We start from the raw sequence: 16095 nt of genomic DNA on the forward strand, positions 1-16095 counted from the left end.
GAGTTACCCAGCCTGGGAGGGAGTTCTGATAGGAGGCTGCTGCTGAATGGCATTGGAATACACTTGAAAAATCAGCTATAGTTCAGGCAGCCTTCAGCATTTGTTTTGCATTCTAACATTTGTTTTGCATTTGCTTTCTAACAAGTAGCAATCCTTAAAAAGCACATTACAGTAGTAATTAGTACATTAGGTGCTACTAAGAAAATATTCATCATATTCGTAACAGAAATACACTTAATTGTCTCATTATCCAGCAGCATAAAATAAATAGGTTTTCTACCTTTTATTTTACAACACATGTTTGAAAATAAAAGGTGAAATTCTTTAAGTACTCAATTTAATAGAATATTACTATTCTGAAACTCAGTACGAATTATGAAGGTATAAACTTGTAACTGCAGCATATCATGGTGGGTTTTTTTAATGAAGTTACAGAGTTTTCAGCATGTATTATTTTACTGTTGTGTTTAAATATAAAAAAATCTGTGATCTTGATTTCTTCAGCTTTCTTTACTTTTCTACTGCCATTCACTACAGTACTAATCTAGTCACCATTTGCCAGGGTGAAAAAAACAAACCACTTTTGGAGTATGCTGAAGTCCCTTCTGTTTCTTCTATCGTCATCAGTTAACTGCTGAAAACTAAAAAAGCCAGCTGAGGATAAAGCTTGTTTTTTCACCTTCCCTTTTTAGGGTTTTGTTCCGGAGTCCATGTTTGACCGTCTTCTCACTGGACCTGTTGTGAGGGAGGAAGGAGCAAGCAGAAGAGGAAGAAGGCCAAAAAGTGAAATTGCCAAAGCAGCTGCAGCAGCTGCTGCTGTAGCATCAACTTCGGGAATCAACCCACTACTAATGAACAGTCTGTTTGCTGGAATGGACCTCACAAGCCTCCAGAACCTACAGAACCTGCAGTCTCTCCAGCTCGCAGGCCTCATGGGCTTTCCACCAGGGCTAGCAACAGCTGCTGCTGCTGGAGGGGACGCTAAAAATCCGGCTGCCATGTTGCCTCTGATGTTGCCAGGGATGGCAGGACTGCCCAATATGTTTGGACTAAGTGGATTGTTGAATAACCCAATAACGGCTACTACTGGAAATGCCACTACTGCTTCCGGTCAAGGAGAGACTGAGGATGGCGCTTCAAAAGCTGAAGAGAAGAAAAATGAGAATGAAGAGGAGAACAAAGACTCTGAGAAAAGCACAGACACTGTTTCTGCTACTGACTCTGTGAATGGATCTGTCAGTGCTGCTACTGCGGCGACTACCGCCACTGCCACCACTACTACCACCACCAACACTGGATTGCCCACAAACCCTCTGGCCTTCAATCCTTTCCTGCTGTCTACCATGGCTCCTGGCCTCTTCTATCCATCTATGTTTCTACCTCCAGGACTGGGAGGATTGACTCTGCCCGGTTTCCCAGCACTAGCAGGACTTCAGAACGCAGTGGGCTCCAATGAAGAGAAGGCTACTGACAAAACTGAAGGAGCTGCCTTTAAAGATGAAGAAAATCTTGAAGGCAGTGATGCAGAGGAGAGCCTTGATAAAACTGCAGATTCCTCCATTTTAGAAGATGAAATAGCACAGGGTGAAGAATTAGACTCACTTGATGGGGGGGAAGAAATAGAAAACAATGAAAACGATGAATAACCAGTACCAGTTACAGTTAAAGTGTTTTAAACTTTTGACAAGTGGTAGTCCTACTGTTTACACTCACAGTTAATGTCCATACTTAGTTTTTATAAGCTGTTCTGTAACATAGTGTAGCAAAAAAAAAAAAAAGTTCAAGTCATGTTATACAGATGTGTCAAAAGGTATCTTGGTCATTAAGTATTGTGCAGTGCATTATTTATTATCCCTAGGAGAGATGAAATTTGAGAGGTGATCATGTCTTTTTAAGGAAATTGACATAATGCTCTGCTTTTTTTTTCTTTTGGTACCATTGGTATTATGAATTAAGCAGCAATTTGTAATCAAGTGGCACTAATAGAAGGAAGTGCTGCTTAAAGGAAGGATGAAGTTATATATTTAATTTTTTTTCTTATTTTTTTCTTTTTTATTTTCTTTTTTTTTTTTCTTTGCTGTGAAGGTCAAGATGGAATTTACCATACATATCGTACTCGCGCTTCATTTTGACTGTATGGGAGTTCACCCGCTCACATGCGCGCACACACCCACACACACACTCTCTCTCTGACAATCTTCATGATAGTGTGAATGTCTCTGTCTTGAGACGCAGCAATAATAAGGCAGCTGTTGAATGTGAAGAGTACCTTTTGGAAATTAACCCGCGGAGAAGGTTCTTACAGGATAAAGCTACAGTTTAATCGTCTCGTGATCTTGTAATGCACTGGTATAAACAAAAAAGAAAAAAAATCAGGTACCTTTTTTAAATTAAAGGACTTTGTTACTTTAGCCACAAAGCTAAACAGCATTACCTCAACTCTAAACTAGCCTTGAAGTTTACAGACATGACTTTGTAAATGTATTGTTTTTCTTTGTTGTGATGTCTTTTTGTTTTTTTTTTTCTTTGGAAACTGCTATCATGTAAGATAAGATGTAAATTGCTGCCAACTGTAGTAATGATGCTTTTAATAAAAGTGACCCATGATATGCAGAGATGTAATTATAGAATGTAGTGTTTAGGGACATCAAAACTGGTGTTCACTTTCTGTATTTGTATTTGTGGCTTTTTTATAGCATTTTCCTGCTATATTCTTTATAGGTTAGTGGCTGTAAATGCTGAACTGATCGTCTTCAGGGGACTAGGCAGGAAGAGAAACCTTGAATTGCCTTCATATTTTCCACTCTAAGTAACTCTACAGAAATGCACGCTAAAATCTCTACTTTACTCCTTCAAAGGGGCATGAGAGACTGAGAATACTTTAAATGTGTTCAGCATGTGATAATGTGGTACACTAAAGAACAAAAGGGCAAAAGAAAAATGAGGCTTTAATAGGCACAATATCTAGGTCATTTATCCTTGGTTAATGGGTAGAAAAACACAATGCTGTAGTGACAGCAAGGGATACAAAGGCTCTGTGGTATCCTGTAGACCAGAGCTTGTGATGCCAGAAACCACTGTGTCAAGCAACCTACATGAAACTAAAACTGACCCACTTTTTATAAAAACCAGTGTCTCTTCTGGAGAGCTACCGATTTGTACCCTTTTGTGACCTTTTGATATTCGAGATAATGTACCATTTGAGAACTTCTGTTTTCACGGTGTTGTCACCTTGACACACACATACACAACGAGCTCCAGAGTGAGGATAAAAGGTTAGATTTTCAGTGGAGTACATGAAAAATTAGCTATTTCAGTAGCCAGCTGTGGGTGGACCCCTGTCTTTAGGACTAATATTATCTGTGCTTTTGGAATGCTGGAGAGCTGCAAACCTCACTCTCATGTACACTGTGAATTTGCACGAGAGCTCAAACGGGCAAGTATGGCAAGGCTGAAATTTGGTCCCCAGGGGGATATATGAAAAGGGGTGAACTTGGCTTGAAAAGAATATTTCATGGACGATGAAAGTAGATGAGAAATGAAGGCTTAGGAAGTGATTTTTGTGTGAATGAATCACAGGCACACACTGATGAAATGAATAGATGTCAGGATGTCTTGTACTGCCACTTAAATAGATCATAGGGAGTTAATGAAGGTCAGGAAGGAGTCCCCCTACACGGACATCACTGAATGGTTGATGAGGTGTGTTATTCCTGCCTCTTTCTAAAGCATCACACGTAGACCATGGCAAAAAGTGAGAGGCTGAAAGCAAAGGCACATTAACTTGGGCAGGTGTGTTGCATACTCAGTTGAATTAATTTGAACTGTTTTTTAGGTTGCTATTAAATGCCTTGTCTTATTTTTTTTTCTACCTATGAAAGTCCCAGTCCCAGTATGTAAGAGTTTGTAGGTGCTTCCCATTGTGTGTATGCCACACAAGGTACCAAATAGCGAGTTTTAATTCAGTTTTATAATTCCCAGAAAAGATTTACGCAGACTAATGATATCCCTTGGGAGAACCCTTTTTAATTGGCAAGACTAGAAATTATTTTGTTAAATGCCGTAATAAGACCCTTTCTCCTCTGTCAAAATAGGGAAGTTCTGTTAACTTTTATTTTTGCCTATAGGCTTTTGACATGGAAACATCCAACTCATGATGTAGGTTGTCCAAGTGACAAATGAGTGAATCTTACCCCTAGTACAAGCATCTTCCACGATGGCATTACTCATCTGCCTTTCCTAATCAAACAATAAAAAAAAAATAAAAAATAGCAAAACTGGAGAATTGTTTCAACAGAACAAATGCCATGGGAATGGGAGAGCCTCCATGCTCTGTACTTTCCAAACAGCCTTGCTTCCTAGAAGCCAAACAGACCCCTCACCTGTTGTAAAGGTGGTGATATTTGATTTTGGAAGGGATATGGGCCCCTGGTATGAAAAATGAAGTGGGGGGATTGCCATCTAATGTCCGAGAAATGTATTACATGAAAATATGAAGGTTTTTCTTTGATTTGACAGAGTTTTTACATGTTAATTATTGCAAAGATTCTTACGGAGTTATAAAAGTGTGTCTAAATGAATAAAAGCTTACGTGAGTAAGATGCATAGATCAGAAGCTATTCTGCACTTGATTCACATTTGGAGCACCCTTTCTGTCTCATGATGAGGAGCCTTTTGTTTGCCACCAATCATTTTTTGCTGGGCCTTCTAATGGCCATGGAAATGTTAATGGGGTTATCAAGGAATATAAATTACTTTCTGTGTTGCTTTCAAAAAGAAAGTACCTGTGTCAAAGTACAGCAGTGGTGTGCATGCTAACAGTCTGTTCTGGGTGCATGGTGTGCAATCCCGCCATGGGAAAACAGAACAACAACAAATCTGCTCAGGCTACTTCAGACACAATTTTTAAGAAGGGGACTATAAAGCAAAACCAGTTCAAGTGTGAGTCTTGAAAACTGTTGCTGATGAAATAGTGGTCAAATTCCTAAACTAGTCACAGGTTTTTCAGTCAGCTTCAGTCTCTTGTTTAGTATTGATGTCAAATATCAAAGTGTATTGCTTAAAGGAATTGTACACACTTCTATTGAGGACCTTTGCTACTGGGCACTTCCTCATTTGAGAAGGGCTTAAGATTGAGGGGAGGGAGGGGTATTCAATTGTACTTTTAGTATTAAGTTTCCCATTGGTTTTTGTGGACACAACTGTTTGGGACGTTTTAAGACGTCTGTTGCTTCTGTACCGTGTGTTTCAGCTGCCTCTGAATCCTTAGCATCAGGGCTGGGGTCAGGAAGTGTCAGGATATGTGAGGGCTCCACACTGTTTTCTGGGCACCTGAAATGTGCCAGCCCATGAACGTTTCTGACTCCTCAGTGGGAAAGAGTGCTGGCTACAGCTTTTGCTCCCGTGCTATGCAAATAACCTGTTGTACACCTTTGGCTTCAAGTGATGCTTTGGAGAGATCTGGAGACAGCTTCTAACACAGGCAGGTGATGTTTTAGGCATCTAGTCTAATCACTAGCTTGAGTCAGCTGTTCTGAGGAGAATGTGTGAAGGAAATTCAATTATATGATTGACAGTTGCTATGATCAAACTTTGATGGGACTTATGAAAACCTCCCTTGGAATGCAGAGTGAATGTCTCAGCTCAGTCTGCATGCAGTTTTAAGTAATAGATTTGATGCAAAAGAGCAAACACTTACTAGTATAAGGAACTACAGTGCAAGATACATATTTTATAGAAGGAGATAAATCCATGTCACTGGATGTTTTTTGTTTTTCCATCTCCTATGGATTGCTGTCAGCACTGGTAAAACCATCCAAACTTAATCATTTGAGGTATTTCTGTTGCAGTAGGTTAGAGCAGGTAGTTTTCAATCTGTTACTTGTCCTCCCTCAGTCTTTGCTTAAGAAATTTAGATATTAGTGATAGTTGGAAGTCAGAGACTTCATTAAATCCTGGTAATTGTAGTTACATTAGAAACAAAAACCCATCCTCCATTTAGAAAGTTTGCTTGGAGTATGTTGATGTACTGTGAACTGGGGTCTTGCCACAGAAAGTCTTCTTTTAATATGTGGTCCTTATTAACCAGAGGGGCAATATGGAAATGTTAACCATGGATTCATCAATCATCTGGGCTGCTGCACCCATGAACTAAATGGCAGGCAAACTGTAAACCTTAAAATGTCCAGTGATGGTGCATGGCTCCACGGGCAAAGAGCATTCAACTCATACCACAGCTTTCACAGCTCTCTTCTCTTGGATGATGCATTGGCCTTCCAGTTCTCGGGAAGTGCTGGGAATCTGTGGGCTTTGCAGGCAAAGGAGTTGGGAGCAGCAGTGCCATCGGTCTCCTCCTCCCACAGGGTTTCTGCTATTGTTGGGCCTGGGGAAAGATTTGCATATCTGTGAGTGCAGAGCTGATGTTCCCTCCCTCTGCTCAGAGGCCCTGCAAGGAAACTCCATGATCCTTCCTTTTTTTTTTTTTTTCCTTGTCTTTCCTCCCCCCCATTCTAAGGGCTAGTAGAAAATAAGAGACGGCCATTGTATTTCACTGCAGCAGCATTGTTCTGCACCAGACAAAGATGGCATATTTTTCTGAACCATAGTTTCTGCTCTTTCAGCCATGGCTGGCTACTGATGAGCAGCTGTGCAGTCTCTGAATAGCCTAAGGCATTTCCTAAAACCATTAAAAAATATGAATTTTCCCCAAACATGTGCCAAACCCCTCCCAAAAATATGTGGCAGGAGGAGGAGAGCAAAGTCTTTGCTCTTTGTCCAGAATATATTTTCCTAAAATGAAACTTTCAAGGCATGCTTGCTTTCAGAGAAAGCGTTGAAGTTCTCTCAAACATATAAGTTAATTCTAGAAGAGTATTTAAAAAAAAAAAAAAGTATTTTTTTAATATTAAGGATTTTTTGTGAAGGAAAGAGGTGGAAGTGGAGGGTTTAAACCAAGCTGTATAATTTTGCTTTATGAGCCAGACAGGTGCTAGTAATAAATAGCTGAAGAAAATGTTAAAAATCAGTCCTGTTCCTCATCTGCCGTGCATGTGACATTTCTGAAATATCATTTTGGGCTGTCACTGTAAGGACATGCTTTTTCTTCCCAGTCGTCTTCAAGTTCTTCTCAACCAGACTGGCCATCTTCTGCTGTCTCAGTCTGCAGCAGGCTTGCCATCTGCTATATGGCTAATCAATTCACAAAGGTGCTGCTGGGCAGTGCAGACTCCCTGTCCTCTGCCAATATTTTCTGGAAGTTGTCAAACATAGCTGAATTTGTTCTCAGCTGTCACAATCATTGCATTGATTCCAGCTTGTAGCACTCTAGTGACCAGTGGGATATGCGCTTTGTTTTGCAAGCAGCGTTTGCTCTTTTGTGCCTGTTTGATTAGGCTGGAGCTATCGCTGGAGTCTGAGGGAGCGTCTCTCGGGCTGCAGGTAAAAGGTGCTCTCTGACTGTTTTACCTTGCCCTCTCCCAAGTTTGAAAGGTGAAGCCGTGGGCGAATCAGCAGACCAGGACTCCAGATTCAATTTCTAATTCTGTCTGCTTCCCTGAGGCGGTTGCTTTAATTGCAGTTTCCAATCTTCCGAATGGAGAATGACACTTGCCTTCTTCACAGAGATGTTGTGAGGCTAATGTTAGCAACAATCATGCAGCACTCAAACCACCCTGATTAGGACTGCCTGAGTAGAACTCCAGCTCATGCTTGAACATGACAATCTTCATTACATCTTGGGCTGTCGTAGTACGGCCCACCTCAATCAACGGCTGCCACTGTACCATGGCAAACCTGCTGCCCGGCTGTGAGGTACCAAATCTGCCACCTTCTCTCTTCTATCTCCCACTTCCATGGAAAACTGCGTGCCAAGCTATGGGTCTTGCTTCTCGTTGCCCCATTGAGTTCCCACTGTCCAGGCAGTTCCATGGCTATTTCTATTGCTGCACAACTTGCTACCACTTGACCTTGGGGCTGCTTTTTTTATTCTGACTGCAGAGTACATCACAGAAATGGGAACATAAATCAGTATACTGACTTCTTCAGGATGGTCACAATTCATGTTTCTTTAATATTCCTTTGGTCATCCCTAGATATGGTGGTGCAGCTGCTTCATCTGACTAATACGGTTAGTGAAGTTGCAAGTTCGGTCACTGGTTTTAAGAGGCAAGATTTGCTTCATTACAGCTTTGTGTTCTCCTGTCTGGTGGGGTAGATCTGAAATTAAGATGGTAGATTGCTAAAGCTTTAGTATATTCTAAGCTAACAGCTTCTTTTCCCCTAGTCATGCAGGTGTGCTGAAAAGCCCTCCCTTAGTGCTTCCTCAGCTTTGCTGCCTCAGTAAGGGAGCTTGTGAATACATCAGGGACAGGCACAGAGAAGATAATATTCCTGGGTTTTCCATCCTTGTCCACTTTCTATCAGATAGCAAGAAGTGGTTAGATGATGCTTCAGTGTCCACTGATCTTCTAGCAGAAATCTGTAGTTTTTGAAAAGCTAAAGTCTAGCTTTCCAAGTACCAGTTTCCACCAAGGCACACCTGTCATTGGCTCTATACATCGGCACTGAAAAGGAGCATTCAGGAAAAGAAAAATGTCTGCTGGCTTTAACACTCAGTGTTTGAATTGAGCAAGCTTTTCATTGCCCTATTAGTTTCCCTTGCCATGAGAAGAACTGCCATAATTTCTTGCCTACTGTATACTTATATTTAATCCAAAGGAAAACAGCAATTTTCTAGAAACCGTGAGAGCAAGCTCCAAAATATCTTTCAGCCTGTTTTCAGTACGTGCTGCTAAATACCTCATGTTTGTCAGCTCTTCTTGGCACCCTTTCTATGTAACAGCCTCTAATGATTTTGGATTGGCTTCTCTGCTGCTGATGGCTAGTAGGGATCACATCATACAGTAACAGCACTCCAATGTGCGCAGCATTTCACCACAAGCATTTCAGAGGTGGCTGCTTTTAACCTGGATTTGGAATGGGATTTGCAAAACTGTTTCTATCAGTGGATTTCTCTGTATACAAGTTAAAGGATGAGTGGGCTTCCTTGCACACCATTTAATGAAGTGTTTCTAAAGCAGTTGTGAGTTCAGGTGCCAAGAGAATCTTAACTAAATTGGAACAAATTATGCTTCTCTGCTATGTGCTTATTCCTCATGGGGAGGTGGCTTTTTAGATCTCTTCTTAGGCCTCATGCCTCTGGTGACCCAAGCAACATTTGCGTGCAGCAGTATCGTGTTTTCTTGCTGAGCCTTTACTGTTTGCACTACAGAAATAATCTGCAAGCAATTGTGAAGCTGGTTTTTATGCTTGTCTTCACTCTTTCTGAGAGGTAAGGGAGAATATCTTGTGAGCAGGCAAAAGCAAATTAAATCTGCACAGATCTCTTTGATGACCAATGTGCAATAAGGTTGCACGCAAATGTCTTTGCATCTGCTGCTTACAGCAAACAAAAATTGTCACAGGCAAAATCAGAACCAGGAGTCCAGGGAGGAATGTAGGTATTTCTGTGGGAATACTGTGGTTTCTCTGACAGGTTCAAGGTGGCAGTGATGCCCCTGGGGTGCAAGGTGAAGACTGAAGGGATCTGTGGCTGATGTAGTACAGGAGTCCTTGGTGGACCTCTGCAGGTATTGATGAACTTTGTTAATAGAGGCTACAGCAAGGGCAGGGAGAGCCTCCCTCATTGACACTGTTATCTTGAGCAAAATGCATAGGAAGGGCTGGCACAAAGCGGCTCTCACACCATCCCATCTTAGGCAGGGTTTCTGGCAGAGCAGCTGTGGGAGGGAGGGGAGCCAGAGGTGACAAAATCCTCTCATAACCTCGTGGAAAGGAATGGTTTCATCTGCAAGATGATAAATTGATGGTATGAATCAGTAGTAAAATGCAGGGCCTCTCTCATGATTCCCATCACCTGCCAACAACCACTCAAGTTTAGACATGAACAGTTAGAGCCTCTCTGTAAAATGTGTGTAGGATGGGAACATGTGGCACAGGCTTCTCAGTCCTTACTAGATGGGTGCTGGGTAGCTTTAAATCACTGAGCACATTTTTGGCTGACACAGGCTGTGTTTATGCACATGGCTGTTGGGAGGATGGAAAAGGTAAGGATGCCATCCCTAAAACCAAAATGTCACCAGATGACCTGCTACCTCCTCATGTGCTACCTCGAGGTCCTGGCCATCAGATTTCATGGCTTTTAAGTTTATTTTGAGGTTCTGGCTTTATATCCTATTTTATGTTATGTTTATTCCCTTTAATTCTATTACTGTCTTCCAATTGTACTATTCATGTGCTTGCTGGCACCAAAGCTCAGGTGAATCTACCGCTACCGTCCCCACAGCTAAAATGCCAGCAGCAGCTACTGAAATCCCAGTAGTGATGGATGTAACACCAGGTATTGCAGGGAAAAATATCTGTAATCCTCTCAATATTTTTGCAGGTGTGAGTCCTTACCCTCACAGAAATAAAGACATAAAACTAAAAGTGAAATTGTCATCCTGAAGTACAGGCAAACTGACCACTCTGAATTTGTTTAGGGATTACATTTAAATTTTAGAAATCAGCCAAGCTACACAGAAGTAATTCAAGAAGATATAAATGGCTACATTATAATGAGCAGACACCTATTTTAAGTATGATCTATGTTTTAAAGAAAATTCATTACAATAAGTCTTACAATACCAAGCTCCTCAATGAATTTTTCATGTCTGCATAGCAAGATATATATAAAATGATCGTAATCATACACCTTTGGGGCAATGCTGAGCACCAGCTGTTTCACTGATGATTTATAGGTTGCCATGTTCAAGGTTAATAATCAAGAGAAACAGGTTATAGTATGCAATGTATTTATGTCAGGTTAGAAGTTCAGTAGTGAGGATATGATGTTAGGATAATATGTGCAGTTTTAATCAGCTACATGCCAGTTTTCTGGAAAATCAAATGAAGCCACTTTCCAAAGGTAAAAAACAAGTGAAAAGTTACCGAGGCTAATTTTTATTTTCAGTTCACCAAGGCAGTCACAAAACATCGCCCTGTGAAGCATCTCCAGCCACTGGCAGGGGCATCCACATGTCCTCCTGCAAGAGGACCCTTGTAACTGTGATTGCCAGGATTTGCTCTTCTATGCAAGATGGTTTTTTCTGTTTAAAGGCTTGAAGTCACCATTCAATGCCACAGGCCTTTTTAAAGTTGCTGAATAGTTACCCCTTGGTTTACCAAGGGAACTGGAACTTTCTGACACAAGCCAAAGGTATGAGTTCTTCTGCTAAGGCCTGGGGAGCTGTAGCTGCTTGCAAACACCAGAGTCCCTGAGCAGGGCCTCAGAGAATTTCACTGCAGTGCACTGCTTTGCAAATACCTTTGCTTCTTCCATTCAGCTTTCCTGAGCTCCCTTGAAGCTGAATGCTCATCCCCAGGAAGCCGGCAGCTTTCTCCACACACTGCTGTGATTATATTCACAAGAGGGAACTCCAAATGAGATGAGGAATGGGGCTAATTCATTTCAGAGAGATGTCTTTCAGTCTTACCAGATGCACTAATAGCAGACTTCTCTTTGGATGAAAACAGTTGATCCATCCCATCTTTGCATTTTCAGTTGTGTTAACGTACCTGACTGGGTGTGACAGGAGGTGTGCTGGTGCCAGGGTCAGATCAAACTTCATGCCCACAAGTTGCTGTGTCCACCTCTTCCTCCAGGACTGATCTGTGCCTTAGTGGGATTTGAGTTTTGGACTGCCATGGGCCTTCACTAAGGATTTCCTTGGTGCTGAATGTTACATGCAGCAACACCCCTCACCCCCAGACCCCAACTGCATGCTTTGGCTGTTTGATGTCATGCATCCAAGGTCTGTCTCTGCTCCCCGCTGTGCATTAATGTATGCTAAACAACCTGTTGAACTTATAATAACAAATGCAGCCCAGCCTCTAAACAAATGGCAAGAGGTGCCCCGGCATAATAAAATCACCAGAGAGAGGGCAAGGAATAGGACACAGATGAGATTTCATTCTCATAAATTGCCTCTCTATTACACTTGGAGTATATTCACAATAGGGAACTCCAAATAAGATGAGAAAAGGGGCTAATTCATTTCACAAGCATGGCTTTAAATCTCAGCCTATATCCATGCTAGAAAATTAATTATGGCTATGATGAATGAAAGGAGAAGTTATATCAGTAATGAACATCACCATATCATGCTTCCTTAGCCCAATAAAATTTTCTTTAACTAAGCAGTGGCATTCATAAATGTCAGCAAAGCAAAACATGAAGATAATAAGATATGTTGACCTGGGTGTAGGCAGTAGTGCCTATGGGTACAGGAGAAGCTGTTTGCACCTGTACATGTTTGTGTGTGACTCTAAAAGGACAGGCTCCCTTAGGCATTTTACAGAGCAACTGACCAGGGAATAGAGAAAAACCTAATAAAAATGGGTGATACAAACATTTTATTGAGAGTTGCAGGAGATGGTAGAGGGAGCTGGAATCCCAGGGTGAAAATTCAGCCATATTGAAGGTAGTAGTAAAACTAATCCTGACTATAGATTCTGGTCTTACAGCATCCAGGTCCTAAACAAAACAACCCAAACTGTCCTATTAAGTTATCAGACTGCATACCTGGAGTTGTTATTGAAGGGCTTGTGCTCAACCATTTTGTTTCACTACTATGTCAAAGTGTATAGGCCTCTCATTGGCCTGGCAGGGGCCTTTGGAGGTTTAACCAACCCAGTGTCCTAAAAGAGGGCCAACCACCCTTCATGCTTTTCTGTTCCTATTGACTTAACCTGTTCTCAAAGACCTTGAGAGACAGAGATCCCAAAAATCATGCTGTGCTTCCCTTGCATTTTACCTTACTCTCCTTGTAGTTTTTGCTTTTTGTGTTGCTTCTCTTCTCTGTAAACATAGAGAACCAAACAATCCCTTTTCCTTGGCAACAGCATTTTCTAGCTTGGAAATCAGCTGTGTTTCCCTTCAGTCTTTTGTCTTCAGAATGATCCATGGTTGGCCCAGTCTCTGTCTACAGGTTTTCCCTTCCAGACTGTCAGTCTTCTCCCTTCCCTTAGTCAGTCTTAAGGCACATCCTGGCACCAGCCCCCTGTTTGGGCTAGGACAGTTCATGCAGCCAGGATGCTTCATGTGGGGCTTCAGCTCTTCCCATTCACACCTCCCACACCACCAGCTCTCCTCTTTTGCCATGATGTCCTGTCATTTTGTGTTCAGCTTGTGATCCTGTTTCCCAGAATGTCCTCTCAGTGGTCCCCTGGCTGCTCACTCCTCCTCCAAGTCTTATTTCTGCCTGACCCCTTGCTCTGCTTCTCTTCAGATTGCATGGATGCCCCTCCACTGCATTATTTTGAATGAAGACCTTTTTCAAGCATTAACATTGCCGTTCAAAATATTTTAAACATCTCCACGAAGGCATAATTTCTGTTCCTTGCTGAATGCTGTTTGTACCAGGTCCTGGGAGAGAGCTTGAAGAAACTAAAACTAAGTTTTAACTAGAAACTAAATTCTTTCATACAGTTTCTAATTTGATTTTGTCATCTTGCAGGAGTCTGAGTTAGAGCATGCTTCCCCAATTTGCTTAGGAGGATGTTTGGAAGACTCTGTCAAAAGCCTTGCTAACTTCAAGAATATCCACAAAGCCTATTACTTTTCCACACAAGGAAATTAATTTGATTTGATGCAATATGTTCTTAACAAACCCATCTTGGCTGAATCTCACCTCCTTGTTCTCATCTGTGTGCCTACAAATAGTTTTTTTTTTTTATTATTTTCCTGGGAAACGAAATGAAGCTGTGGTTTATAATCCCCAGCCCTCCTTCCCCCTCCCCCCTCCCCCTCTGGCCCATGCATCCTCTTCCTTTCTCCAGCCACACTATAGCCTCTGTGTGTGTGGCTGCTGTGGCAGGCTTGGGCCTTCTGCTGAAATTTCCGTCCATGCTTTCCTGTCCTCTTTTTTTTTGGTTGTTGTTGGGTTTTTTTGTTTGGTTTGGGGTTTTGGTTTTTGTTGTTTTTTTTTTCTATTCCTCTGGTGCAGTAACCCTCCCTCCCCATCCAAACCCCTCGCTCCAGCACTCCCAGAGGGGATGGAAAGCTGCTGTTTTCCCTCACATGTCATGACATTTGACCACTTCACCCTCAGCCAAACAGCGAGCGGCTTGCTGCTTAATTTCAGGATCCAAAATACAATTGCTTTTTAAACTCCCTATGGACTCTTTCCAGGCTACTGCACAAATTAAGCCTGTCTCTACTCCTTTCCCCACCACTTCCTTTCCTTACAGAACAGAAGCCTCTTCCTCCTTTTTAAACTTTTATATAGTGCCATAAATACATGTGGAGATTTCCAGGCACTGGATAAGCCCCCAGCTGCCCAGAAGACTTTGGCTGCTCGGCTCCCGTGAGAGCGTCCCCTCCGCAGGGCTCTCCCCTCCCTCCCTCCCTCCTCCAGCGGCAGCGCGGACGCCAAATGGGAGCGAAGCGTCTCTCCCTTGCCAGGGTCTCTTCGTCAAATGGTGCCGCCCCATCAGAAAAGGTTACAGCTTCCTGCTTCTCTGCGGGGGTCTGAGATGCACAAGGATCTGTGTGTGTCTCCTGCGTGGCTCTGTGGTCCCCTGGTTTGCACCCGAAGCAGAGCGGGAGCTGCAGTTTCGTTTCCTTTACATGTTAATGAGCTCAGCTGCTCTGGCAGCAGCCAAGCCGGGCGGGGGGGCTCAGCTGCGAGCTGCGTGCGGCCCCAAAAACTGGCAGCAGCATCTCCGAAAGGACAGAGAGAAGCCCAGGGATGGAAACCAACCCTTCCCTGCTCAGTCGCTGAGAGCTGTAAGCCACCTCTCTGGCAGCGAGGGTGATGCCACTCTGCAAGAGCGGTTCCCGGTGGGCTGAGGGCATCCAGCGTCCTCTCCTCTCTGCTGACTGGAGAGGTTTCACAAAGCGTGGCCCTGGGAACCACTGCCACTGTGTTGAAGGGCCAAGGGCAGCTGTTCAAAGCTCAGCCCTCAGCCACACAGATGAGTTCAGATCCCGTATATGTTTTGTTTGGAAGTCTACACCAACCATTTTATCTTTGATTCTAACTACACCTGCTAACCAAGTTGAGCTTCATGTGGTTTTGTCCCTTATGCCCTCAGCCATTTCTCTGCTGCCTTGCATCCAGAGATGCTGGTTTCTACAATGGAAATAAAAATGTGAAGACTCTCTGGTTAAGAGGCCTCTGTAAATATTATTTGCTATGAACATTATAGCAGCCCACACAATTAGTAGTGAGTGAAAATTAACTGCTGACATGCCCCTGCTTTGGCACTTTGATGTTACCTCCCTAAATGCTTATAGAAATATGAGCATTGAATATGCACAGTACTGTAGACTTCACCTTTTACACTAGTCTGGTTATTTAATCAAAGCTAAGGTAGCTGGACTGAAAAACTTGTCTAGTGAGTTAACAAATCTTCAGGAAGCAGAAGTCACAGGGGACATCCACTGTTTTGACATTTTAATCATTTTTGTCTTTGAATTAAATGCTCTGCTTCTCCAGTGTACTATAAAACCATCTTTGTGTAGGTACTTTGTAAGCCATGCCATTCACAGCACCAGCTTAGTTCCACAGCCCTCTTACTAGGTGTTACATGTTTATGTAGAATGAAAACAGAAGCACCACCACCAAATGGTGTGGGGACAGAGCCCCCAAAACCCCAGGTGGGCGCAGTGATGTTGTGGGGTGCAGCGGCCACAGGAGGTGCCGTACTTGTGCTGTGCAGAGGGCAGCTGCCCCAGCTACGCTGTGTGAACCTGAACTTTGGTGTGAACCTGAACTTCTGCATTTCCTGCCTTTGTGTTGTTTTGTTTTGCTCCATTGTTGGCTGGCCCGGCCTCCCCCGTCTCCTCGCCAGCGGATGCACCCTGAATTCAGCGTCTTCCTATTCTCAGAATCCCTCCCTTATTTTCTCCTCTTCAGGCTGTGAACAAACTTTTGTGCCTTTTCCATGTTTTGCTTGATTTTTCCAGCAGCTGAGTCAGCATCTCCCTTTCCCTGCGAGGCAGCAGCCTCTAAAGCCGCTGTTATCTTGCGAGCGTGCCATTTGCTGCAACCACCA

General features: G+C 42.8%; 1 protein-coding gene across 5 annotated transcripts in view; it reads left to right on the plus strand.

The window, feature by feature from the left end:
- CHD7 (chromodomain helicase DNA binding protein 7) overlaps nt 1-4605 on the plus strand; it is a 133207-nt gene extending 128602 nt beyond the window's left edge. For 3 of the 5 annotated variants that reach the window (XM_015618543.3, XM_015618542.3, XM_015618541.3), the window contains exon 39: nt 693-4605. In XM_015618543.3, coding sequence (XP_015474029.1) covers nt 693-1646 — 954 coding nt within the window. In that variant the 3' untranslated portion in view covers nt 1647-4605. The remainder of the gene's footprint in view (nt 1-692) is intronic. The other 2 variants (XM_015618539.3, XM_015618540.3) reach the window with 1 other exon arrangement.
- The last annotated feature ends 11490 nt before the right edge of the window (nt 4606-16095 follow it).

This window comes from Parus major, chromosome 2 (assembly GCF_001522545.3).
Source record: "Parus major isolate Abel chromosome 2, Parus_major1.1, whole genome shotgun sequence".
Classification (NCBI taxonomy): Eukaryota; Metazoa; Chordata; class Aves; order Passeriformes; family Paridae; genus Parus; species Parus major.